General features: G+C 46.5%; 1 protein-coding gene across 1 annotated transcript in view; it reads left to right on the top strand.

Moving 5' to 3' along the window:
* The window catches only part of Slc6a17 (solute carrier family 6 (neutral amino acid transporter), member 17), a 50,486-nt gene that overhangs the window by 7,445 nt on the left and 15,595 nt on the right, over positions 1–27,446 (top strand). The window contains exons 2-6 of the mRNA XM_013031872.1: positions 10,844–11,216; positions 16,687–16,844; positions 18,746–18,872; positions 19,535–19,716; positions 21,676–21,786. Of these exons, the coding sequence (XP_012887326.1) occupies positions 10,931–11,216; positions 16,687–16,844; positions 18,746–18,872; positions 19,535–19,716; positions 21,676–21,786 (864 nt within the window). The 5' untranslated portion in view covers positions 10,844–10,930. The remainder of the gene's footprint in view (positions 1–10,843; positions 11,217–16,686; positions 16,845–18,745; positions 18,873–19,534; positions 19,717–21,675; positions 21,787–27,446) is intronic.

Below are 27,446 nucleotides of genomic sequence, written 5' to 3'. Positions count from 1 at the left end.
CTCATCTTCCATCCCTCAGGATGTTCTAGTCACATGACCTTTCTGTTTCTTGCATTCACCAAGCATTAGTGACCTGTCCTAGGGCCTTTGCTCTTTCTGTTTCACCTTCTTTTCTTCAAATGCTTTCCCAGAATAGCCACACGGCTCATTGTCTTACTCTGCTCGGATAATCCTGTCATCTTATCATCTTGTTTCTTCTTTTCTTTTGGTACTAATGATTTAAGCCAGAGTGCTAGGCAAGCACTCTGCAATTGAGCTACACACCCAGCCCTAGTGGGTGCTTTCTTAACTCCTCTCTATTTTCTTACAATCCTGCCCTACTCCATCCCTTCAACCTCTGTTATATATTCATACTTATTTTCCACTCTGCACTAGGCAGAATCCATGGGGTAGGAATGTTGTTTATTCTGCTGTCTGATGTCCTAGAACAGGGCCTACCTGGTACAGAGCATGTAGTAAATATCTGTTGAAGGAAAGGAAAGAAAAAGAAGGAGCAGAGGGTGGAGGAATGTTTGAAATGCCCTATTCTAGCAGTGTCTGTAATTTACAGGCTTCCAGCCCAAGAGGGCAGTGGGAACATTTTGAGTACCAAGCACCTGCCTCTCGCATCAGCCTGCTGAGTCTTTGGGCTTCTTTGTGCTCCATCTTTACCAGCCCCACGGCATTGTGGGACCGTGGATGGATATGCCTTTATGCTTGATTGAGCCCAGACCCTCCCCCATGTCTTACCTGAAGGGGCCTTACACTCACGGGTTAGGAATCTTCATCCCAGCTTGTCAGCTCCAAAAACATTCCCAAAGGCTTGCTGCTGGTAAGTTGTAGAGCAGGGGATGCAACTTGGTTTTCTTGTCTCTAAATCCCGTGAGATCTTTCTACAGTAGCACCAGGATCCAGATCAGGCCATCTCAATGCAAATCCAGGGCCTCTCTGTATTGACTATGCGCACAGACTGGTTACCTCATTTCATGGATTTGAAAATACATGCTTCTGTACATTGTTGCATCTTAAAACTAGGACATAATGTAGCATCAAGGGCCATTTAGAATGCCAATTAATCTGAAGTAGGAGTGATGTTACTCCAGTGAGAACCTTCCATTGACCTTACCTGCAGACTAAGCTCAAGAAAAGTACCAGCATCAGGGATCTTGAATTCAGTGAAATACAGGCGATGGATCCCTTGGAGTCTCCCTTTCTTTGTTTGTAAGCTGGGAATAACAGTAGCACTTTCCTATTCTAATTACTGGAGGGATGGGAGAAGATGGTGGCATTAGGGCTCTGAGCAGAGTGGCTGCTACAAGAAGTGCTACTCAGGCAGGGTGGCCTGCATGCTGCTGACATGAGCATTGCTACATGCTGTTCTGTTGTTACGATCTTAGTTACATGCTACTCTGCCCTTGGAAGCTCCCAGTAGAGCATCAGCATTAATTCTAGCACAAGATGGAGTGCATGGGGGTGGGGACAATGTACAGCCCTGGTATGTACTGAACAAGAGTTTTCCTCTCAGGAAATAGCAACGTGGAACCAAGAGATCTTGTTTGCACTTGGCCACACCCACGTTTTCCAGTGCCAGTTCCTCCCCTTCTGCCCCTTTTCCTGCTGCTTTTTCCTCCTGACTCAGAAAACAAAATATCAGCTGCAGAGAACACACTGGGGAAATATGACAGGAAGGCGAGAGGAGGCTGCAGAAGGTCCAGTTGGCTTTTTGGCCTGATTTGTTGTTGGGAACTGACCAATCAGTCCTCCGGCATGCTCTGAGCTGGATTGTACCCACCCATTTTATCCCTCTGAGAAGAAGAAGGATCCTAGCTACATAGTAAGCAAGGCAGAGTACAAATATAGACTCCTTTAAAAGAGGCAGAAAGCCATCAAATGATGGCCAGGCTTCTTTCTTGGTATATGTTAGCTTTTAAACTATCAATCACTTGACGGATCCTTAGGACATACTCTAGGGATTAGACTATTGCAAGCCAGGTACCAGTGGCTCATGTCTGTAATCCCAGCCACTCAGGATGCGGAGATCTGAGGATCACAATTTGAAGCCAGCCCAAGCAGAAAAGTCTGTGAGACCCTTATCTTCAATTAACCAGCAAAAAGCCAGCAGTGGCAGTGTGACTCAAGTGGTAGAGTGCTAGCCTTGAATGGAAAAAAGTCAAGCCTGAGCACAAGGCCCTAAGTTCAAGCCCCATTTCCAGCACACATACGCACACACAATACTACATCAGAAAATAGGACAAATTAATAGTTGGAAAATATCTGATTGTAGAAATTTTGAGGGGCTTAAAATTCATTAGGTTTTTAAAATAGGAAGTCATTTATTTTATGCATATCACGTTCATTGAGCGCATATAATAGAAATGTGCCAGAATTTCTCCTTGTCCTTGTCAATTGAAATATGAAGTGGGAGACTACAACATAAACTCAACAAGCCTGTGAAAAATGGAGTAAAAGAAATGACCACTTCTGGGCATTTGAGGTTTCAATAAGCTTCTTATTCTTTCTCCTTCCACCCATGTGGTAACCTGATGCAGTTGGTAGATAAGCCATGCTCTCTATTTTACAAATGAGTAAGGAACAGAACTCTGGCTTCAAGAGGCTGAGGCCCTCCCCAAATGTATGGAGAGCTGCCCTTGACTAAAGCGCCAGCCAAGGCATGCAGATTTCTGGGCTTCCCAGAGGCTCTCTACTCAGCGGGCTTACTTTTTCTGCCCTTCTTCCTCTATCACCCATGAAGATGTCAGTTGGGATTTCAGTATGGGAAAAGTGTTGTTTTGTGCCAGTACTAGGGCTTGAACTCAGCATCTGGGTGCTATCCCTTTAACTTTTTCCGCTCAAGGCTAGCACCCTACCATTTGAGCCACACCTCCACTGCTGGCTTTTTAGGGGGTTCATTGGAGGTAAGAGTCTCCAGGACTCTTTGGCCTGAGCTGGCTTTGAATTGAGATCCTCAAATCTCAGACTCCAAAGTCTCTAGGATTATAGGCATGGCACTATATTCCACTGGCACTGGAAATTTTCAGGTTGTCTTGAACCGGACCTTCAAACCACAGTGCAAAGGTTTTTCTTTATGATAGTCAGATTATAGTGCTCTTCCCCAAGCTGCAGACCTGAGGGTGGCAGAGTTGGGTACACCTCAGAGATGACTGCTGTGGGGTCTATCATTGTGGCTTTCCCAAAGATGACAGCTTTTCCACTCAGCTCCTTTGGGGAGTTTGGCCTTTGAATGACCTGTTACAATCTTCCTGGACACAAGATATCCCAGAATCAGAATCAGAGGCTGAGATTGGGAGATGATGATTAAAAGCTAGCCCAGGCAGACAAATCTGAGAAACTCTTGCCTCCAATTAACCAGCAAAAAGAACCAACAGTGGAGTTGTGGTTCAAATAGGAGAGAACCATTCCCTGAGCCCCTGTGCTCAGAGGGGCTGACTTCAGCTTCTCAGAATGGCTCCTTCATCTCCAGCAGCTACGCAGTGGGGAATCCAGGCATGCCCTGTTCTCAAGGTGAAAGAAATCACCTCTCCCTCCTTGAGCTAACTTTTTGATGCTGTGTCTAAAAAATTGTTGTGGAACCATCGGCACTCTGGCTGGAGATATTTTTACCTGTCTTTCTCCTAGTCGCTCTAATTTTTTCCTCTTATTTTAAGAAGATTCACAGTTCACTGCTCAGTCCTGATTCTGTCCCAGGAGCTATTCTGAGCTGTGAGCCACCTGGGTTGCTAAGTGACAAGATGGCACCCAGACTTGCTCAGCATTCCAGCCCTTCTTGCCATTGTGCTTTAAAGGTAATTGAGGCATTCCTTTCAGAAAGTACCACGTAACTTCATCGTCTGACACACGGCTTGTGAAAGCAAATTTACAACCCACCCCAGCTACTACAGGGGGATAATTAGACTACAGCTGAGATGGCTGTCAACACCTCCCCATGGCGGTGCCCTAGCAGGCTCTCAGCTGGCAGAAGGTGGCAGGACAGACTGCCTACAAACCCTGCTTGCTGCACCTAGTGCCAGGGGTGGGTCACAGCCACATATGGTCAGGGCACTCACTAGTACAGCGGAAAGGGGCCATGGAGGTCACCCAGATCCACACATGGGAAAACTGAGGTCCAGGGAAGTGAAGACAGTGGTACAGTTGGTACAGTTGATTGATGCCTGGATCATGGTTGGCTCTGTAGGATTAGGAGGCAAGACGGAGAGGAATCTCCCCTTCCAGATCCTTCTCCGATCCTGTTGCTAGTCCCAGGGATCATTGGCAGGGTAGAGTTTGGATTTTCAGCACTGGTCTGAAAGTTTGTGGAGTCCAGGTTTCAGGAAGCTTGGCTTGAGGGATGGGAGGGTTATTCCAGGTCACTAGTGCCACCTGCTCTTTAAAGGGGCCATTCAACCTACAGAATGACAGGGCACACAACAGACCTGTGTGGTGTAAGCTGTGGTCTCCCCTGGGTCTGAGCTTTCCCCTCTGTATGCTGGAGTGAAGGAAACTTCCTACTGGTCCCCCGGGTCCGGTTCCCCTGGGTCCAGGAGCATTGGTGAAGTGACTCCTGAGGGCCTTCAGGTCTGGGACTGCATGACTGTCCTCGGTGTTGTGAAGGGCCATTGTTAGCATCCTCCCATGACAGATGAGGAAACCGAAGCCCAGGAAGTGATGTACAGTGAAATTGGGATTCCAGCTGAGGTTGAATGACTCCTGAGGAAAATCCCTACCCCATAGGATACCAGCAGAGTATATAAAAAGTGTTATTAAGCTGGGTGCTAGTGGCTCACACCTATAATCCTAGCTGTTGAGGAGGCTGAGATTAGAAGATGATGGTTAGAAGCTAGCCCAGTCAAACAAATATGAGAAACTCTTGCCTCCAATTAAAAGCAAAAAACCAAAAGTGGAGGTGTGATTCAAGTGATAGAGAACCATCCCTGAGCAAAAAAGCCAAGGGAAAGAGCCTGGCCCAGTGGTACACACACACACACACACACACACACACACACACACGTGCATGTGTGCATGCACAAAACATTAAATGGTTTCAATTAATTATGAATACTATATCTAGGATATATTTTTTTCATGAATAAAAGGCTAAACTTTTTATATGATGCCTTATTTTTATTACTAATAGTATTGCTGATCTTTTGGGCCCACATCTGACCAGCCGTAACCTGGATCTTTTGGGCACTGGAGTGTAGCAAGTGGCAGGACTTTGGGGGGTGCTGACTAGCACCTCAGGAGAGAATCTGGTTCTTCAAAACAAAAGCAAGTGTTTCTGGGATGAAGGTGTGGCTCAGTGGCAGGATAGAATGTTTGCTCGCCTAATGTGTAAGGTTTTAAGTTTGATCCTCAGCTCCATAAACAAGCATAAAGGTAGACTTTTTTTGTGTAGATGCCACTGGTAGGCTTGAACTGGACTTAGGTGCTGCCCTCTAGCTTTTTTCTTTTCCCCACTTATGGCTGGAGTTCTACCACTTGATCCATACTTCCACTTCTGGCTTTTTTGATGGTTAATTGGAGATAAAAGTCTCCACAGACTTTCCTTCCTAGGCTCGCTTCGAAACACCATCCTCTGATCCCAGCCTTAGGATTGTAGGGGTGAGCCACTAGTGCCTGGCAAGGTAGACATTTTTTTTTTTGGTCCGGTCGTGGGGCCTGAACTCTGGGCCTGGGCATTGTCCCTCAGCTCTTCAGCTCAAGGCTAGCGCTGTACCACCTGAGCCACAGCGCCACTTCCGGCTTTTTTCTTTTTGCTTTTGTGGTGCTGAGGAATTGAACCCAGGGCCTCACGCACGCAAGGCAAGTGTGAACCACCACTGAGCCACCTTCCCAGTCCCCCAGGTAGACATTTTTAAGATGAGCCAACATTCTTTCTCCTGCCTACCTCCACTCCCACTTTGAACTCATTTTTTCCCTTCCTGAGGAGAAAGAAGGGATTTATATGACCAAATGTGAACTTGAAAATGTACATATTTGGTATATAGAAAGGTAAATAATTGTAGGCCTCCAGACCACAGCTGCTACCACGTGGGTCCTTGGTGTATGAGGAGCTCTCAGCCAGATACTTCCCTCCCAGCAGCTTACTGGCTCTTCCAAACAGTCTTCCTGGGAGAAGGGTCTGTCATTAAACTGACATAGCTAGACTGTGGCCAATGGCTGGCCTCTTCACAAGCTACCAAAACCCTCTCCCTACCACACTTCTTGGCCTCTTATCTCTCTCTCTCTCTCTCTCTCTCTCTCTCCCTTTCCCTCTTCTCCCCCTCCCCCTCTCCATTCTGGCTGTTCTGCCCATCTTACTGTTCCTGGAATTCCTAATGCCTCCTTCCAGGAGTGTATGTCTCTCCCTCTGCCTGATTCTCTCTCATCATTCAGGCTTTTATGCCAGTATCACCAGGCTGTCTGTCCTGACTGTCCCCCTGCCCTGCATGAAGGACCAGCTTGGTCCCCTCTCCTGTTATTTCTCCCTGGATCACACATCACCTTCAGCCATCATAGTCTACACTTACTTCTTTACTATCTAGCTCTCCCATAAGAAAAGTGAACTTCCGGAGATGAGACACATGGCCTGTTTTGCTCACTTTCCCTTAGAACAGATCCTTGTATATAGCGGACATCCAGACGAGTAAGTGAATGAATTGCCTAGTAACCCAGGCCTGATCTTACAGCCTACTCCTCACACCCACTGCCTTCTCTTACATTCCCTGACTCTGCTGAGCCACTTATCCAGATGATATTCTGGATAAGTCCTAAGAGAGGCCTGAGTAGCTTTGAACTACTAACTTCCTCTCTCTGTGCCTCAGTTTCCACATATATCAAATGAAAATATTTGAGTCGGGCAATTCTTACGATCCCTCAAATTTTAAATGTCTCAGAATCTGGCTCTGCTGTTACCTGAGCATAATCACTGGGCCCAGAATTCTCCAGGTGTGGCTACAGCCCAGCACTTCAGTTTTCAGGTTCACACCAACTGTTTGCCTCCTGCAAAGCTTGAGGGCACAGGGGCTCCTGGCTCTGATCCTAGAGTGCAAGACATCTGTATGCACTATCGACATCTGGGGAGAAAAAGAAGCTGATGCCCCATGGAACATGGCCCTGTAGTTTGCCAGGCTGCTGCTATAAGTGGCCTTCTCTGGCTCTCCCAAGATGCACACTTACAAGGTTCACACTTGTAATACAGCTCAGGAGGCTGAGATCTGAGGGTCAACGTTCAAAGGTAGTCAGGGCAGGAAAGTCCATGAGACTCTTATTTCCAATCAACCAACAAAAAGAAATGGAGCTGTGGTTCAAATGGCAGAACACCAACCTTGAGCTTAAAAGCTAAGGGACAGCTCTAGGCCCTGAGTTCAAGCCCCAGTAGTAGCATACACACACACACACACACACACACACACACACACACACACGCACATACACATGTACATACATACATACTATGTTGGTGATCAGAGCTGCCACTCTTCCAAGCTATTTGGGGAGCAATGTGTTCTAGCTGGTCACTTTAAAGATGGATTCAGTAGATTGGTGGGATTCCTCCTTGGCTTATCACATTTGTGATTTGATGATCAGCAAATCAGACCTAATACATTACAAACTGTTCTGATCAAATCCTGTTGTGAGCACAATAGCTAAAGAGAGTCTCTGAGTCCAGGGTCCCCCCCCAACCCCCCACTGCAGTGATTACAATCCCTAGAGGAACCTCAGTCTTTCTCCCCAGCTCCAGTCTTTAGTAAAAGTTCTCGATATGAATTACACAAGCAGCCATTTCTGTTTTCTCTCTTTGAGATTCAGGGGGTCAGGGACCCGCTGGGATTGGAGGACTCATCCTGACAACCAGTCCATGACACAGACCTCTCCATTATATAACTCCTTTATTTATATAGCATGAGCAACACAGCAGCCTCCCAGGTGCAGGTGAAGGCTGAAGCATCCACAGACACAGTGCCACCTTGGGTACCCTGCAGGACACAATGTGATGCTGAGCAGCTGACTCACTGTGGAGTCCCAACAGAGAGCTCCTTCTGGGGAATTCTGAAATCTTTTTGGCAGCTGGTTCTGTCCCAGTTCTTCCAAAGATCTAAGACAGTGGGGTCCTTTAAAAAATTATTACTTTGTTGTTATTGTTGTTGTTGTCGTCGGTCGAGGCTTTAAACTCTGGGCCTGGACTCTGTCCCTCAGCTCTTCAGCTCAAGGTGAGTGCTCTACCACTTGATCCATAGCACCACTTCTGGCTTTTTCTGCTTCTGTGGTGCTGAGGAATTGAACCCAGGGCCTCGTGTATGCAAGGCAAGCACTCTACCACTGAGCCACCTTCCCAGCCCTATTACTTCTTTTTTATTTGAGACAGAGTCTTGCTATATTTTGGAGACAGGCCTTGGCTGGCCTCAAACTCATGATCCTCCTGTCTCAACCTCCTGAGATTATAAGAATGTACCACCATATCCAGCTGACCCTGGACTCTTGTTCCTGGGTGGGAACAAGAAGTTGCAAGACACTGCTGCCCTGTGTGTGTATGTGCATGCATGTACGTACACATGTAGGTCTTGGTGCCTGAATTCAGGGCCTGGGCACTGTCCCTGAGCTTTTTTGCTCAAATCTAATGTTTTACCCCTTGAACCACAGCTCTACTTCTGGCTTTTGGGTGGTTAATTGGAGAGAAGAGTCTTTGAGGCTTTCCTGCCTGGGCTGACTTCAAACCCTGATCCTCAAACCTTAGCCTCCTGAGTAGCCAGGATTATAGGAATGAGCCACTGTTACCTGGCTTCACTGCTGTCTTGAGTGAGGAAGGAAGGCTGGTATCACGTGCTTGGATGGTCCCTGGCCTTGTCTGAGAAGGCCAGCTGATTCCACATACTGACATGGACGGGGTCCCTACCTAAGGGCCTTGTGGCTTTATCTCATGCATAACAGCTAGCTAGTCAGGTCCCCTCAAAGGCCAGATACTTGTTAGAATCAGTCACAAGGTCAAGCTCAGTAGGAAGAATGGCCTTGAACCCATTGGCTGCACAGCAACCTTGCCTGTGCTGTTCAGGTGGCATATCATTTAAGAAGTGCAAACTGAGCCTAGCTGCCAGAGACAGCTCATTCTCTTAATAAAGTAATTACAGAGCTGGCTAATTTACATCCCTAGAAAGATTCAGGGTAACTGCAGGCAGGGCGGGGTTGAGGGAGGGTGTTTAATTTGAAATCCTCTAGCCTCCCCTTAATAAGGAGGTGCCTTGAAGTGTAACAGAATGCTCAGGTTCTTCAAAGGACTCGTTTCCTTGGTGCTTTGTTTCTTTAAGAAAAAGCAGGAAAGATAAATGCCGACTGGCAGGAGCAGGGGAGGGTTCTACCTCCCTGCTCCTGTTGTGCAGACATTATCTGCTGTAAAAATGTCACTGAAGGATGGACAACCAGCTCTTGGCTGCAGTGGCCCTCAGATAATGTCACTGCTGAGCAATGACCTGGGAATTGTTGGCAAGGAGCAGACACTTCTAGGTCTTTGGTGCCAGAATCCTTAGCTGAGCTTGCTTAGCCGCTCCTGCCTAGGGAAATGAAGAGACCATGGTAGCTGGTAGCCAGGGGCTCCATAGTAACGCCTCTAGAGCTTTTCTTGGTGGGAGGGATACATATCCCATTGACTTAGCTGGGCATCCTGTAAAGATTCAGGAAATGATTCTGAGGGTCTGAGATGGACCTGAGAGTCAGGGTAAGGTGGGTAAGGAGGATTGACATCAGGGTGCCTCAATCTTTTTTCTTTTAGTTCATTTTTCAGATAGTGTTTCCTGCTTTTGCTTAGGCGGGTCTCAGGCTTCCTCCTATCCCTGCTTCCCAAGTTGATGGGATTATAGGCATACAAAACTGTACCCAGCTTATGGACTACATTTGTGTGCGTGTGTGTGTGTGTGTGTGTGAGAGAGAGAGAGAGAGAGAGAGAGAGAGAGAGAGAGAAATCATTTGATCCTGTTGAGCTGGTATGAAGAATTTCTTTAAAGAATACAGCATATTATTCTGCCATAACAAAGGATGAAGTTGTGGTATTGTGACAACATACAGGAAACTAGACATTACTGTATTAAGTCTAATAAGCCAGGCATTGAAAAATGGTGTCCTGTGGCAGTCTCACTTGCATGTGAATCTAAAAAGTCTTCTAGAAGCTGCAAGTAGAATAGTTTGGGCCAGATAACCTGGGAGAGTAGGGGGAATGAAGGATGGGGACAGGTGGATCAGTGGGCAATAAGATACAATTAGATTGAATATAATAACGGTAGATAATAGTAATGCACTTTATATTTCAAAAAAGCTCCAAGGAAGGAGTTTGAAAGTTCTCACCATAAGGGAACAATAAGGAGAGAACTAGGTTTAAGTAAATAATGCTTAAATATGACACTGTCAACATATGTATTGAAGCGTCACATGATACTTCAGCAGGGGCTGCAGTTTGAATAGAAAAACCCTTGAGAAGGAAGACTCTGCTGCCCAGGGCCCTACCAGGTGGTTCTGGCTAACAAGAACACAGGAGCTATGGCTTTCAGCCATAGTCAAGGCTACCAAAGGGAAGATGGAGAGGATCTCTAAAGAGCCTTGAACACTGCAATGTGAAAGAAAGCAATTATCGTGATGTATGGCCCTTTATTTGGGTTTTGGTATCTGGAGTTGCCTGTTTTTGCTCTTGCTTATGATGCTCAGGTAAGATCTCTGGGAAACTTGGTGTAGGCCTTGAGCTCCTAAGCAGGCCCTCTGTTGGGGAGGAAATCACACTTGAGACCCCCTGACTAGCTTGAGGGTGTGCTGGGACTCGATTTGGGTTGTGTCCATGTTTATCTCCCCATCACCCTGCCCTGATGTGGTTAGCTAATGCTCTCCTGCTCACCTGGTTGCACAGGTCCCTGGATGAGAAGAAGCTGACGACAGCGGAGCCCCACCTTCTCTGTGTGCCGGGGAACAGGGCTGCACAGCCCCTGTGGCACCCATGCCGAAGAACAGCAAAGTGACCCAGCGTGAGCATAGCAATGAGCATGTCACCGAGTCGGTGGCTGACCTGCTGGCCCTTGAGGAGCCAGTGGATTATAAGCAGAGTGTCCTGAATGTGGCTGGAGAGACAGGTGCCAAGCAGAAGGCGGTGGAGGAGGAGCTGGATGCAGAGGACCGGCCAGCCTGGAATAGCAAGCTCCAGTACATTCTGGCCCAGATTGGCTTCTCCGTGGGCCTTGGCAACATCTGGAGATTCCCCTACCTGTGCCAGAAAAATGGAGGGGGTAAGAGGCAGCCTTGATGCACCAGAGTTCTCTAAAAATGGTCCAGGCTGAGGGGGGCAAGGAGGACCTCTTTGCTGAAGGCACAACCTTAGTCCTAGCAGATAGACAAGTAAGATTCCTCACAATCCAAGGGCTCTGGTTCCACACTGTCTGGGTGCTAATCCCAAGCTGGCTGCTCAGTTCTGACATTTAGTACAAGCTGCTGAACCAATCCATGTTTCTGTAAATTGAGGATCACAGTGGTTCTCTCCTTACAGGATAGCAGGAAGGAGTCAATGCACTTTACACACTGCCAGATCGTGGAGAAAAGAGCAACTGTTGGTCATTATTATCAAATGTTTAAGCACTTACTGGGTAATAGCATCAATCTTGTTGTCTAAAACTTCTGATAGCTGAGCACCTTGGAGCAACCAAAACCAAGTTTATCTGGCAACTTTATATGAGGAAGGAGTCATCGTGGTCCTCCTTTGAGTGTAAAATATAGGTGTAGATTTGTTAGGTGACTTACTTAAGGTCATGGGTAACTTAGTGATCAAAGTTTCAGCTTGGGACAGAGTTAGGATGAGCTGGACAGCGTGTCCCCAGCTTAGGTACTTCATTCCATACTTTGGGATGCATATCAACCTCCCCCAAAACATACCAACTATATATATGTATATATATATGTATATATATATATATATGTATGTATGTATACTCACAGGTAGAAGCCCCCAGGCATTGTTCATCAGGATTCTGGCAGTAGCCAGGTGCTGGTGGCTCACACCTGTAATCCTAGCTACTCCAGAGGCTGAAATCTGAGGATCAAGGTTTAAAGCCATCCCAGGAAGAAAAGTACCTGAGACTTTTTATCTCCAGTGAACCACCAAAAAGCTGAAAATGGAGCCAAGACTCAAGTGTTAGCCTTGACTGAAAAAGCTAAGGGAAAACACACACACACACACACACACACACACACACACACACACACACACAGTAAACTGGTATTTTCCATAAGTAGCCTGCTTTGAAACCATGGGATAACTTACAGAAAATGAACAAAGAGAAACCTCCAGTAGGCTGGAAAGATTTCCAAGCCCAGCCTCTGTTCCTGAGCAAAACCAGCTAATAGAAAGCTTAAAGGTTTCTGAGTTTCCTGCCCTTGGGACCACCATACTCCAGACTCCTGGGTGACCACAACTTGGCAGGCATTTTAACCCAGCTCTTCCTGCTCTGTTCTGAGGGATTTCCACCATGTAGCCTTTCCAAAACTGCATTCCCTTCTAGGACATAGTTTGGTTAAGAAGACAAGGTACTGGTGGCTCACATTTATAACAATAGCTACTCAGGAGTCTGAGATCTCAGGACTGCAGTTCAAAGTTAGGCCAAGCAGAAAAGTTTGTGACTCTTATCTCCAGTTAATCAGAAAAAAGCCAGAAATAGAGGTGTGATTCAAGTGGTAGAGAGCCAGCCTTGAGCAGAAAAGCCAAGTGAGAGCTTGAGGTTCTGAGTTCAAGCCTGCTCTCAAAAAATAAATAAATAAAAGACAAAGCCTGGTGGGGACCTTCTCATTCTTCTTCTTTTCATTCTATTGAAGGGAAAGGTGTGTGTGTCCATAGCCTGTAGGATAATTAGGCCAGAAGCTTCCCTTTTTCACCCTTATATAATATATTCACCATATGGCCACTTTGCATAAAAGACTTTAACAAATTATGTATGTAAGTAGCTGCCAGTTAGAGCTTTTGGTTTTGCATGGCATGGTCACCATATTAATATAAGATGAACCCAAAGCAAGCTACAAACCAAAATGCATGCTTTCCTTATGCTCTGAGAGATGCTCAGTAGAGCTGGCAACACACAAATGGTTTGGATGGCTTGTGGTCTGTGGAGACTTAGTTGGCAACCTCTAACTTTGACTTTCTGTGGGTTAGTTGTTGTTTTTTCCTGTTGTTTTGTGCTGGAAATTGAACTCAGGGCCTCGTGCTTACTAGACAGGGGCTCTATGCTTGACCCGTGCCAGTCCCTTTATGCGTGTGTTGTTTTTGAGGTAAGATCTTGCTTTATGTCAAGGCTGGGATGGACTGTGATCCTCCTACTTCTGCTTATGTGTGTCATGGGGGCTAGCAGGTGTACTGAGCCTAGCTATGGTGCTTCCCCTATAACTGGGATAACCGGTGCATGCCAACACGCCCAGGCATTCATCGAGATGAGGTCTCTTGAACATTTATGTCCAGGCTGGCCTCATATTTTGATCCCCTACTTTCTGCCTCTCAAGTAGCTAGGATGACATGCTTGAGCCACCACAGTCTATTGTGTTTTTTGGAAACAAGATTTTATTATGTAGTCCTGATTGGCTTTGAACTCTGGATCCTCCTGCCTCAGCTTCCGAGTACTGGGACTAAAAGGATCATCTCCATACTCTGCTCACATTGTCCTTTCTAGCTTAGATTATCAGCTCTGCCTCGATACTTGGTACTGAATCTGAGTCTTTTTGGCTTTTGTGCAATAAACATGTGCATGCATGCACATGTATTCACACTCATGTACACATGTGCACACACAAAGACAGGAAACTCTTCTTGCTTATTCTGCCTTTTGGTAGTAACTCAATTTTTCTTTACAACAGACCTACATGATAGGTACAGAGCCAAGGTATATAAACTGGCAATATTGTAAAGTCAAAATGGTAAAATATCAGCAATTTCATAGAGTGCTATCTAATGTTTTTCATTCTTTTTGTCTTTTGTCAGTCATGGGGCTTGAACTCAGGGCCTGGGCATAGTCCCTGAGCTCTTTGTGCTCAAGGCTAATATTCTACCACTTTGAGCTACAGCACCACTTCTCGTTTTCTGGTGACTAATTGGAGATAAGAGTCTCATGGACTTCCTGCCCAAGTTGGCAGATCTCAGATCTTTAGCTGCCTGAGGAGCTAGGATGACAGGCATGAGCCACCAGCGCCTAGTTGTTTTCATCTTCTGTGTAGATGACAAAAATAACAGCACAGAGAAAGCATGTAATTTGCCCTACATAATACAGTAAGTGGCAGAGCCAGGATTCTGACTCCAGGATTTCTTTGTTGCCTTCTTCTCAATCCATATGTCAATGGGTTAGGGCTGGATTTTTTTACGCCCCAGGAATAAACTCAAAGTTTGTCAGAAGTGAAGCACAGGGTATAGACTGAGACATATACATTTCTAGAGGTCTAGTGAACCTCAGAGAACCCAAATATACTCACCTATAGACTCATTTTGTTTAGTTTCCTAATACCTCGAGCAGTGTTTCAAGCTGTTCAGACCTCAACGTTCTGAAAGCTGCTAAGAACATCAAAGGAAATCCAGTTGTGACCCAAGGTGAATTTTTTAAGATAGAAGAAATCATTTCCAAATGATTTCAACCAAGATTGATGTATAAAAGTATCTCTGGTGAGCCACAAATTCTACTCATCTAGACTGCACCCAGCAATTTGAGCATTCTGATCAACCAAACCTCGGCACAGTTGAGAAAACTACAGTCAGACCCATGCCCTGTGACCTGGCTGGAGAGGGTTAGGGTGCACAGGGCTGGGGCATGTGAGGGTGCTCTCTGGCCTTTGCCATAGGATCACTTTTGGAGGCTTTCCCCAGTTCTTTGGAGAAAAGCATCCATAGAAGATTCTAAACTTCCAGTGCTAGTAGCTCATACCCGTAATCCTAGCCACCCAGGAGGCTGCGATCTGAGAATCATGGTTCAAAGCCAACCAGGACAGGGAAGTCTGTGAGACTTTTAGCTCCAATTAACCACCTGAAAACCAGATGTGGATCTGTGGCTCAAAGAAGTTGAGTGCTAGCCTTGAGTAAAAGAGCTCAGGAACAGCACCCAGGCCCTAAGTTCAAGCCCTCACAACCAGTGAAAAACAAATAAACAAACTCTAACCTACTTTGCCCACACCTGGAAGCCCATCTCTCTGTACATCTTACTTTACCCAGAGGTCACTGGGGCAAAATACAAAAACAGTGGTGCTGGCTCCCTTTGTCCCTGAAGCAGGTTGCCTTTCTCTGCTTCCACTTGACCTGATCGGAGACCCAGAGTTTGAGTTAAAGACTGACCTGGGGTCTTTGCCTGTTATCCTTTAGGCCTTCCCTCCTTCCCTTCCAGGGCTGTCTTGGGGCTGCTTGTTGGTGACATGTTGAACATGTGTGTGTGTGTGCATGTACATGTGTGTTTGGGGGTGGTGGTAAGGAGTTAGATGCTGTTGTATGAGGTTTGGTGTGCTGTCTTCCATAGAGGCTTTTCTGATTAGATGCTGTTGTGTGAGGTTTGGTGTGCTGTCTTCCTGATTAGCTCCTCTGCACCTGCCACTCTTGCAGCATGTGTGTGTGCTCAGCTGGGGCTGTGTGTGTAGCTGTGTGCACACGTGATGTTGCCCATGGATTCTAAGATTCCTGCCTCCCCAGCAGCCTGTGAGCTCTTCCAGGCTGATATCTTCAGCCTTCTGTTGCTCTAGCATCCCCCCACGCTCAGGCCTGGCCCAGAAGAGACCCGCAGTAAACAGCTGACTGTTGCCAAGTGCCAGGTTTTATACCCAGCGTTCACTAGCAGATTCAGCATTTATGGGGGAGCATGTGGGATTCTGACTGGGGTGGGGGGTAAGCAGAGGTTTGGTCTGGAGGTTTGGGGTGACCATCAGGACCCCAGTGACTGGGGCTGCACTGACACTGTTTGATAGACAGGCCTGGCTGACAGTGCTGCTTAACAGGGCTAGGGAGTTGGCACAGTTCTCGGCAAGATGCACTCGACCATGTCTAGATGTGGCTTTAATTCTCCTGCTAAATGCCTTGTCACTTGGAATGGAGGCTGTGTCTACAGCTAGGTTTAGGACTGCAAGATTCATTTGTCATCTGGATTCTTTGGCGAGATCCATTCTATCCTTTATGATACTTCCAACCACGCTTTCCTAAACAGCTAACTTCTCTCCCGTTCCTCTCAATTAGCCACGGATTAATGGTGATGCTGGTCACACCCTCTCTCCCTGGAGAGCTTCCAATATCTTCTTTCTCAGATCTTCCCACTGTGCTATGGCAGCTGTTGCTCAGACAAAAACAGACTGGACTGCTGGGGGCTGAGCCACTGGGAGCCAATGAGCAGAGCCCACACTGTCTGGGGCTGCTGTGGCGGGTGGGAGAGGTATGGACAGGTGTCCACAGAGTGTCTGTCTGCGTGTGGTTTTGACATGTGGATCCTGAGAGGCAGTGTGGTGTCCGTTTCTGAGCTGAGCTTATGAACAGAAGGCAACTATACACACAATATGGTCCCTCCTTTAGCATTTCAGGCCAGGGGAGTCAAGGAGAGGAGCATGGTGAAGGTGTCATCCTCACAGAGGAGCACCAGGACTGGTGACACTAGGCAGAAGAGCTGAGGTATGGCTGAGGCTTCAGGACAAGGCTGCCAGCTCTTCCCTCACTTTGTCACCAGGCTGTAAACCCTTGCTGACCCCCTTTCCCTTTCCCCACAGGTGCCTACCTGGTGCCTTACCTGGTGCTGCTGATCATCATTGGCATCCCCCTCTTCTTTCTCGAGCTGGCTGTGGGCCAGAGGATCCGTCGTGGCAGCATCGGTGTGTGGCACTATGTGTGTCCCCGCCTGGGGGGCATCGGCTTTTCCAGCTGTATTGTGAGTCCTGGCCTGGGTGTCATGGGGGCAGGAGGGGGGAGGACAGCAGGCACTAAGTAGGAGGCAGAGGAGAACTCTGGGTACTCTGACTACTTGGAGAGGGGAGAGGTCACCAGGCTTATTGGCTAGCATCCTGGGCCAAGAGCCTCCATATGAGACTTGCTTTCAGTTGGTGACTCGGGGCCCCAGTCAGCATATTTCCTAAACTGAACAGCCCCTCAGGCACATTGAAACAGTGGTGCTATCTGAGGATGGTGCAAAGGAGGAAAAGATAGGACATATCATACACAAGGGCCTGTGAAACCCCAGCCAGTTCTCTGGGGACATAGGGACCATCCTAGATAGTCGTCTCTGCTTACCAGTCATCAGCAGCCCACAGGAGCAGTCCTTGCCTTTCCATGGGCAAAATGTGTTTCAATTAGCAAAATAGAGGCGTAGGAAAAGGCAATCCTGGGGCTCAGGGTCCCCTTGAATTCATGCTGTACAGACGAGCAGTTGGAGGTCTCAGAGAAGAACCTGAATATCTACCCATGAGATTTTGGAAGACAAGGCATCTTCACTGATCCTAGATGGAACCCCATTAAACCTGCAGGTTAATCCAGGGGGTCCTTTCTGAGAGCTCTTAAGTAAGGACACTAAATGTCCTTTAAAGTGTAAAGTCTGCTCAGATAAAAACTGGAATCTGTTGGACACCAGAGTTCACTCCTGCACACAGGTGCTATGCAGGAACTTTTTTTTTTTCTTCAGCCATGGGGCTTTAACTCTGGGCCTGGACGCTGTCCTTCAGCTCTTCAGCTCAAGGCTAGCACTCTACCACTTGAGCCACAGCGCCACTTCTGGTTTTCTGAGTGGTTTATTGCTTGTGCATTGGAAATAAGAATCTCATGGTCTTTCCTGCCCAGGTTAGCTTTGAACCATGATCCTTAGATCTCAGCCTCCTGAGTTGCTAGGATTACAGGTGTTAGCCACCATATTCGGCATACAAGTGGAGTATATTAAACAAGGGACTCTGCCTCTCAGACTCTGCCTCTCACTACAACCTGGAAGCATCTACCATGGATGCCCATAAAACACGGGCAGAATTTTCATCAAAGCCCCTGACTCCTATTTCAAGTAAAGTTCTTCCATGTCAGTTATTGGCTGTCCAAGAAATGAAAAGTGATGTCTTTCTAAAGATGGGCTGCTAACAGTTTGAAAGTCAGAAGAGAATCCAGTGCTGGTGGCTCACACCTGTAATCCTACCTACGCAGAAGACTAAGATCTGAGAACTGAGATTTAGAGCCAGCCTGGGCAGAAAAGTCTGTGAGATTCTTATCTCCAGTGAACAAGCAATAAGCCAGCAGTGGAGCTATGGCTCAAGTGATAGAGTGCCAGCCTTGAGCAAAAAAGCCAAGCGAGAACTCAAGCTCAAGGTTTTGAGTTCAAGCTCCAATACTGGTGTAAACCAAAACAAAAAAGTCAGAATAGTGTCCTGAAAGGACATAGGAAACCAGTTAGCCGCAAAAATCTCAAAATGCACACAGCCCTCTAGGGCTGTTTTTGTAAGAGCAAAAGCTGGGTGTACTTCCCTGGTCCTGGAAGGTATCTTTAATTAGAATTCTTCATCATCAGGAAATGATGGGAGGGGCTTCAAGTATTTCAGAGCAATGTTGAACTGGAATGGATTAACTTTTTAAGAGCTCATTGCTTAAAGGAGAAAATGTTAATATTGCAAGAGTTCCTTTGTGGATTGCTTGAGTAGCAGATGAATGGAGCATTGGAGCAGGCCCTCAACGGTTGCTCCTCGACCTCATTTTCCTCCTTGGGAGAGGGCAGCTGAGCTGTTGGGCCTTGGTTGGAGTGTGGGGCCCAGGTAGCATTTCTGCAACCTTGGTGACACGGCCCTGGGCCCTTTTCTTCAGGTCTGCCTCTTCGTTGGGCTGTATTATAATGTGATCATCGGATGGAGTATCTTCTACTTCTTCAAGTCCTTCCAGTACCCACTACCCTGGAGCGAATGTCCTGTCATCAGGAATGGGACCACAGCAGGCAAGTATGGGTCCCCTGACAGACCCCCAACTGGGGATTCCAGTCAACTGGGGATTCCAGAACAGAGGCTAGTGGGCTTAGCACTCAGATTTAGGATGTCATCGGCTCATTGGACAAGTCACTTAACACCCTGGCCCACATTTCCCCTTCCCCAGGACAAATGATCCCTCTTTAGCCTGGCCTACAGAGTCGTTAAGGAATTGAATAAAATAATGAGTATAAGTAAAACTCTAGGAAGCATGGCTTTAGTTTAGTGGTGACAAACTATTAGGTGTTACCCTATACCATGAGTCTGAAAATAATCATAGTTGTGTGCTAGTCCTGCAAAGGGCAGGGTGATGATCAGCCAACTTCACAGATGGGAACAGATGCCATTTTCCTATGTTCAGATGATCCATTTAGCCAATGATTTGGGTTGAAAGTCCAGGTCCAGCTCCCAATTTTATACCAATTTAGCCTGACTCGTCTTTACCTTCCCCGAGTGGATGGACATGAAGGGGAGGTAGCATGAGTGGCAATTTTGCCAGGTCATTGTACTCTGAAGCCTCCCAGGCCCCAGGATTCCTCAGGGTCTGCCAGATCACTGCCTACAACCCCTCTGGTGCCCACCTTCAGTCACTCCCACCCCCATCCTCACGGGGTGGCCCTTGGTGTGCTTTCAGTGGTGGAAGCAGAGTGTGAGAAGAGCTCAGCCACTACGTACTTCTGGTACCGAGAGGCCTTGGACATCTCCAACTCCATCTCAGAGAGTGGGGGGCTCAATTGGAAGATGACATTGTGTCTCCTGGTGGCCTGGAGCATTGTGGGCATGGCTGTCGTCAAAGGCATCCAGTCCTCAGGCAAGGTAAGTTAAGGGAAGGCAGAGGATTCCAGGTGATTGAATCAGGGCCTTTCTGTGGCCTTGGAGAAGAGGAGAGACTGTTACTGCCACACAATCCTGTGCTGTGGAGGTATTGCCCATCAGGAATAAACTTGCTGGAAAATCATTGATCTAACCTCTACTTGGCTCCTCTCAGATAACTGAGGCCTGCTCATGACATATTGATCCAGTGAAGTCTTGTCTAGATTCCATCTCCCCCAGTTTCGTAGCACAGTCTACTCTTAGCAATCTAAACATAGCAGATTGCTATGTTTACAGTTGAAGGGTTTTTGAGCAGGATGGTGCTAGGGTTGTCTGAGTGAAAGGACTCAGAGTCCCCTGAAGACAGCTGTTGAGCAGTCCTATCTCCAAGGGTGCCAACCAAGCATGTCTTACACCTTTACCAGTGGTTCATACCCATTCAAAGTAGGGCCTTGTGTGTGTGTGTGTGTGTGTGTGTGTGTGTGTGTGTGTGTGTGTGTGTGTGTGCACGCACACGCGCTGGTACTAGGGCTTGAACTCAGGACCTGTGCACTATCTCTTAGCTTTTTCACTCAAGGCTGAAGGCTGACACTCTACTATTTGAGCTCTTTCTCCTCTTCCATCCTTTTGGTACATAATTGGAAATAAGAGTCTCATGGACTTTCCTGCCTGGGCTGGCTTTGAACCATGATCATCAGATCTCAGCTTTCTAATTAGAGCTAGAATTATAGGCTTGAGCCATGGGCACTCAGCTTGAGGCTGTTTTTTGTCACTTACCAGTATTCATGGACTGAAAGGTATGGAAAGAATATTAGGTACCTCACAATGTCATCCATTCATTTGACACATGAGAAAACTGAGGAAAAGCACCTTGCCTAGCATGCAACTGGTCGGTCTCAAAGCTGGACCTAGAGGCCTGGCAGGAAGCTCTGGAAAGGGGACATCACCCTAGTGACTGACTTCCTCCATCTCTAAATGCCAAAATACTAGCTGGCACTTCATGGAACTCATCATTATTGCCATATTCATGAGGACACTTGGTCCCCAATAATCTTAAGAATTAGGAATTACTGGGCTGGGAAGGTGGCTCAGTGGTAGAGTGCTTGCCTTGCATGCTCGAGGCCCTGGGTTCGATTCCTCAGCACCACATAAGCAAAAAGAAAAAAGCCGGAAGTGGTGCTGTGGCTCCAGTGGTAGAGCGCTAGCCTTGAGCTGAAGAGCTGAGGGACAGCGCCCAGGCCCAGAGTTCAGGCCCCATGACCGTCCCCCCCCCCAAAAAAAAGAATTAGGAATTACTTCCTTCTTCAGCAGTATTGGGGGTATGGAGACACTAAGGCCAAGTAAATGGCCTGATCCACTCTTAGTCTTTGTACCACCCTGTGCTCGCTGCCCTCTGGACTTGTTTCAGTGCTGCTGGCATTCTGTAGATGTATCCTCTGTGTGTCTCCATGTACCAGGGCAGTGGAAATGTACAACATGCATGTGATGGAAAAATACACATGGTTGAGAATGGCTAGGAGCTAGACCTTCTTCTAATAGACTCTTCTTGGGAGCTCTCTCTAGCTTCCTGGATGTCATCTGTGAAAGCTGTAAGAGCAGGAGATATCCTTGACGGGTTCACTTGGGAAGATGAAGAAGGAGGATGAGGAGAGAGAATTCAGGCTTCCCTCATCCTTCAGCAGTTCTAGGGGTGGGGACCACTAGCCTGAGCTCCAGAACTTGAGAGGCAAACAAAGCCCAGGCACAGCCATGTGGATTTCAGCTTATCCTGCTCCTGTTTCTGCCTGGGCTTAGGGCCAAGATGGGTGGTGGGTTTGGCTCTGTGCCCAGGGGCTCCAGGGCTCTGCTTTGTGCCACCTGGTATCAGAGGAGGCTCATGGGCCCCAGCTGTGAGCAGGGAGGGGGGTGGTGCCTGCTGTTGGAGGGGCTCCTCCTGACAGTGGGTCCCTGTCCTCTCTGCAGGTGATGTACTTCAGCTCTCTCTTCCCCTATGTGGTGCTGGCCTGCTTCCTGGTCCGGGGGCTGCTGCTGCGAGGAGCAGTCGATGGTATCCTGCACATGTTCACTCCCAAGGTAAGCATTTGGGACTCCTGTGTGCTGGGAACATGCCCAGGCCCCCTGGTCTGGTCAGCTTCATACAACTGAACACATGCAAAACACCTGCTGTATGTTGTGCTGGAAGGATCTAGGAAGAAAGGGAACCCTGGGCCCTGCCCTCATAATTCCAAGGAGATGCTGGCACTGGTGGCTCACTCCTGTAGTCCTAGCTACTCAGGAGGCTGAGATCTGAGGAGCACCATTTGAAGCTAGCCCAGGGAAGGAAAATCTGTGAGACTCTATCACCAATAAACTACTCAGAAAAAGCCAGAAGTGGCACTGTGACTCAAGTGGTAGAGCATTAGCTTTGAGCAAGAAGAAGCTCAGGGACAGTGCTCAGGCAGGTCTTGGGTTCAAGCCCCAAGACCAGCACAAAACAAATAGACAAAAATCAAACAAAGTGGTTCCAAAGATAAGGACGCTCCACCAGTCTGGGTAAAATCAGGAAAAGCTTTAGGGTTAGAAAGTAACATATAAAATGAGCCATGGGATGCTGATAGGATTTTGGTAGGATTCAAGAGGACTTTGTAGCCAAGCAAGGGTGTGGAAAAGCACTGAGCAGATGTGAGGGCTTGGTGGAGAAACTGGTTTGGCTAGGATGAGGTAAATGCTGAGATGTGAATCTGTGACAGTAGGAACAACAAAAATGCCTAAGAGACCCTCCCATCCTATCCCTGGGGGGAATCTTAAATTAAGGGAGAAAGGAACTCATTCACCCCCCACTTAGTCCTTTCAACCCCCAAAGAGTTGAGCAGTCCTGATGCTTAAACTCAGGGTTTAAGTTTAAACTCAGAGTTTAAACGGGAGCTCTCTCTTGGCTCTCTCTCTCTCATGAACGGGGTTAGTGTCCTTATAAAAGAAGTCCAGGAAGTCCTTTGGATTCATCTACCACACGATGAGTGGGGGAGAGAAAGTGCCATCTTCAAAGTAGAGAATGATGTACAAGATCTGCTCATAGGTATGGGATCTGCTGACCACTTCACCTTGACCTTTCCAGATTCCAGATCTGTGAGCAATAAAGTTTTATTGCTAATAAATTACCTAGTTTAAAGTTTGTTTTTTTTTCAATTTTTGTCATAGCCACAGGAGTGAACTAAGACAAGTGAACTAAGACTAAGTGAACTAGCTGCCTTTGGGGAAGGACAGAAGTAAGATTAGGAACAATTACACATGCACTTTAATGACATCTATAATATTTAATTTCTTAAGAAAGTCTATTATATTAATAGATATGCATTTTTGCCATTGGAAAAAGTTTGTCATTATGTGTCCATGTATTGGTACCCAGGCCCAGGGTCTCAGGGCCTCACACTCAGCTCTTTTTGCTCACTATTGGCACACTACCATGTGAACCACAGCTCTAGTCCAGCTTTTTTGTGGCTAATTGGAAATAGAGTCTTATGGACTTTTCTTGCTGGGCTGGCTTCAAACCACGATCCTCATATCTTTGCCTCCTGTAACTATAATTACAAGTGTGAGCTACTAGTGGCTTACATTTGCTATTTTTTTGGGGGGGGTCCGGTCGTGGGGCCTGAACTCTGGGCCTGGGCACTGTCCCTCAGCTCTTCAGTTCAAGGCTAGCGCTCTACCACTTGAGCCACATCACCACTTCCGGCTTTTTTCTTTTTGCTTATGTGGTGCTAAGGAATCGAACCCAGGGGCTCAGGCATGCAAGGCAAGCGCTCTACCACTGAGCCACCTTTCCAGCCCTGCTATTTTTTTAAAAGCATGAAAAATACTCTGTACCTGACTCATGTAACTGTAATCCTTCTGTATATCACCTTTATAGTTACAATAAAAATAGCATAAATTACTTGTACAAGGGGTTTCATTGTGATATTTACATGCATGCATATAATGTACTTGGTCAAATTTACCCATCTATATTACTTTTTTTTTAACTCCTCTCCTCACTCTTCTCTCTCTTTTTACCAGTTTTTGCTGAGCTTCATTATGCTGTTTTCATATATTCTTAATGTACTTCTATTATATATTATATTTCTATCATATTTATCCCTCACCCTTTTTTCTCTCTGTGCCCCTACTGGAGCTTGAACTCAGGGTCTGGGCACTGTCCCTTAGCTTGTTTTCTCAAGGCTGGCATTCTACCATTTGAGCCAAAGGTCCATTTCCATCTTTTTGCTGATTAATTGGGGATTTCTTGCCTGGACTAGCTTTGAATTGGGATCCTCAAATATCAGCCTCCTGAGTACCAAAGATTGCAGGCATAATTCACGAGTGCTTGGCTCAGACATATCAACTCTTAGTATTATTGCATTGCGTGATAAGTTTCAAGATAGGAATTTAGGAAGACACCAACATTCACACCATAGCCTACACTTCCCTGAATTTAGGATTTATCTTGCTAATACATTCTTTGAAATTCATTATACATACACGTGTTTCCATAAGTAGCATTTGTGCGCACTCTTAAGCTTTCCAGAAATGGCTCAGTTTAGTGTCTTTATGTGATTTACTTTCAGTTTTGCTTAGTACTACTTTTTGAAGCTCACCTGTATTGATTTTTCACTGCTATATCATATTCCAAAATAGGACTAAACTAAAATTTACTTATTCATTCTCTAGTTGATGACCATTTAAGTAATTTCCAGTTTTCATCATGGCTAATACCACAGGTCTTCATGTACACAAGTTCCTCTAGGGTATGCATGTTTAAGAATGAGATTTCTGTCTCACAGGGTAGACATAGCTTTAGTCAAGATGCTCTCCAAAGTGGTTGTAGCCATTCTGACTCCCGACCAGTACAGGAGAGTCTCCTGTACTCTACATCTGTCAGGCTTCATTGTTACCAATCAGATGGATGCTGAATGGCTTTAAACATAAGTCATTGCCTCCTTCTCAGATCTTTTCCTCCATGTTTAGGAAGCCATAAGAATCCATCTTAGCATTCTCAGTAGCCAGTGTCTTCATGAGAACGAGACTTCTAAAAATTAGACCCAGAAGATGCTAAAGGAGTCAGATCTTCCAAAAACCAGCACAGAAGCCAGCCGCCGGTGGCTCATGCCTGTAATCCTAGCTACTGAGGAGGCTGAGATACTGGATGATGGTTTAAAGCCAGCTCTAACAGGAAAGTCCATGAGACTCTTATCTCCAATTAACCACTCAAAAACTGAAAGTGGCTCTGTGGCTCAAAGTGGTAGAGTGCTAGCCTTGAGTGAAAGAACTCAGGGAAAGTGCCAAACTCTGAGTATAAGCCCCACAAACAGCAACAACAACAACAACAAAAACCAGCACAGTGGAATCTCCAGCCTGTGTGATTCTGGCCTGTAAGTCTGGAGCCTGTGGGGCTGGTCTTCACACCAAGTCCAGTGAGCAGTTCCATGGAGAAGCTCCTGCCCTTGATCCTGAGGGCTGTATTGTGCAAGGAGAGGAAGCATGGAGGGTCTCAGAGACCCAACTTCCCCAGCAAAGGCCCTGGAACAGCCGGAGCCATTATTTACTTGAGCCAAGTGATACCCACTGGGGTGAGATTCTTAATTATCTTTTTTATGTATGACTTTTATTTGAAAATGCTAAAAACAGAGGGGTTACAGTTACATGAGTCAGGCGAAGAGTGGATTTCCTGTTGGACAATGTCACCCCTTCCCTTGCTTTCTCACAGTTTTTCCCTCCTATTTCCAGATCTGCCAGGTCATCTGCAGAAAGGAAGGACCAGAAATCGACTTCAGATAAAGAACCATTGAAAGGCATGACTGTTTCAGACCAGAACTGAAAGCCACTTCACTTCTTCTAGAATATAGGATATAGACTGCCAGGTCATTGCCCACAGCTGCCCAGGCTAGGAACTGCCCCTTTTGACACACCTTCACTTCTGGCTTTTTGGTGGTTAGTTGGAGTTAAGAGTCTCATGGATTTTCTTGCTGGGACTGATTTCAAATCATGATCTTCAGATCTTGGCCTCCTGAGTAACCAGGACTAAAGGTGTGAGCCATGGGCACCCTGCTCCAAGGATATTTTTGACCAGGGCATCTCATAACTCATTTGGGAGAACTGGAGGTCTCTATGGACTCTAAAGCTTTCCATCATCAACCTGGGCACAAGTGGCTCCCACATGTAATCCTAGCAGCTCAGGAGGCTGAAAACTGAGGATTGAGGTTTGAAGCCAGGCAGAGCAGGTAGGTCTGAGCGCTTTTTATCTCCAATTAACCAGCAAAAAGGAGGTCTAAAGGAATGGTTCAAGTGGTAGAGTGCCGGCCATGAGCAAGTAATCTGAACCTAAGGGGATACAGAGAGGATAGAGACCTGTTGAGGAGGATTTCCAGATGAGAGATGACTAAGGCTGAGGCTAGGTGGTGATGAGGGGTGGTTGGGTTGAAAATGCACTTAGCAAATAGAGGCTGTAGGGTTTGCTGTTCGTTGGATGTGAGATGTGTGAGGAGGGGAAGAATCAAAGGTGACTCCAAGGTCTATGACCTAAGCAACCAGAAGGCTGGGGTTGATGTTTAGAGAGATGAGGGAGGATGGTGGGGGAAGAAGATCTGGGGGAGGACACCTGGAGGATTGCTTTGGGTATGGCAAGTTTGAAACATCAGGTTGGGTGGAAGCACTAGCAAGTAGTTGGACAGGAGTCTGGAGTACAGATCGGAGAGGCCAGGGTAATAGAACTGCAGGTCATGGGTTGGTTTATTATCACTTGGAGGGTGGGCACTGTCAGGGAACAGGAGTTAGGGAGGGAGTGCTGGTGAAGGAAGAAGAAGAAGGGGAAAGAGTTGAATCCATTGAAAGAGACAGAATGGAGAAAATGCTTTGAGAATGGCTGAAGAAGTGATGGATCATCTGACAGTGAGGTCTCTCTGGAGACCCTGACAAAGCTGTTTCGGTAGAGAACTGGGGACAAAATCTAGTAGTAATGGGTTGCAAAGGAAACACAAGATGAGGAATCAGAGATAATAAGGAGAAACGGAGAAATGGGAGATGAGGTGGTAACTAGAGAGGACCATGAGGTCGAAGGTATTTCTCAGAATTTTGTGATCATGTTGAAAAGAGTCCAGCATATATTGCTGATGGTGTTTAAATGGTGCAATAGCTTTGGAAAACAGCCCGATGGGTTTTCAGAAGGTTAAACTGAGTTAACATATCATCCAACAACTCTGCTCCCGGGCCTAGACCCAAGAGAACTGAAAACATATGTGGACACAGACATTCATTTGAACATGAAAATTCATGGCAGTATTACTCATAGTGGCCCCAGAGCAGAAAAAAATCCAAATGTCCATCTGCTGATGAATGGATAAACAAAAGATAGTATTTCCATAAAATGGAATATTATCCAGCCCGAAATAGGAATGAAGAGGCATGTGAAAAGCCTTGAAAGCATTAAGCCAAATGAAAGAAGCCAGACCCTAAAACCCACACTGGGTATAATTACAATTATATGAAATGCACAAAACAGGCAAATCCTTAGAGACAGAGAATAGTAGAGTGCTTGCTTAGGGCTAGACTTGAGAGGGTGTTGAGGAGATGCTAATGGTCTTCCTTTTGAAGTGAAGAGACTCTAAATTTATTTTGATAACTGGTAACTGTATATGCTATATTAAGAATTATTAAGCTGGTGGCTCATGCTTGTAATCCTCATTATTCAGGAGGCTGAGATCTGGAGATTTGAAGTCAGCCAG

This window comes from Dipodomys ordii, unplaced genomic scaffold (assembly GCF_000151885.1).
Source record: "Dipodomys ordii isolate 6190 unplaced genomic scaffold, Dord_2.0 Scaffold146, whole genome shotgun sequence".
NCBI classification, from domain to species: domain Eukaryota; kingdom Metazoa; phylum Chordata; class Mammalia; order Rodentia; family Heteromyidae; genus Dipodomys; species Dipodomys ordii.
This window is presented reverse-complemented; position numbering and strand designations above follow the sequence as displayed.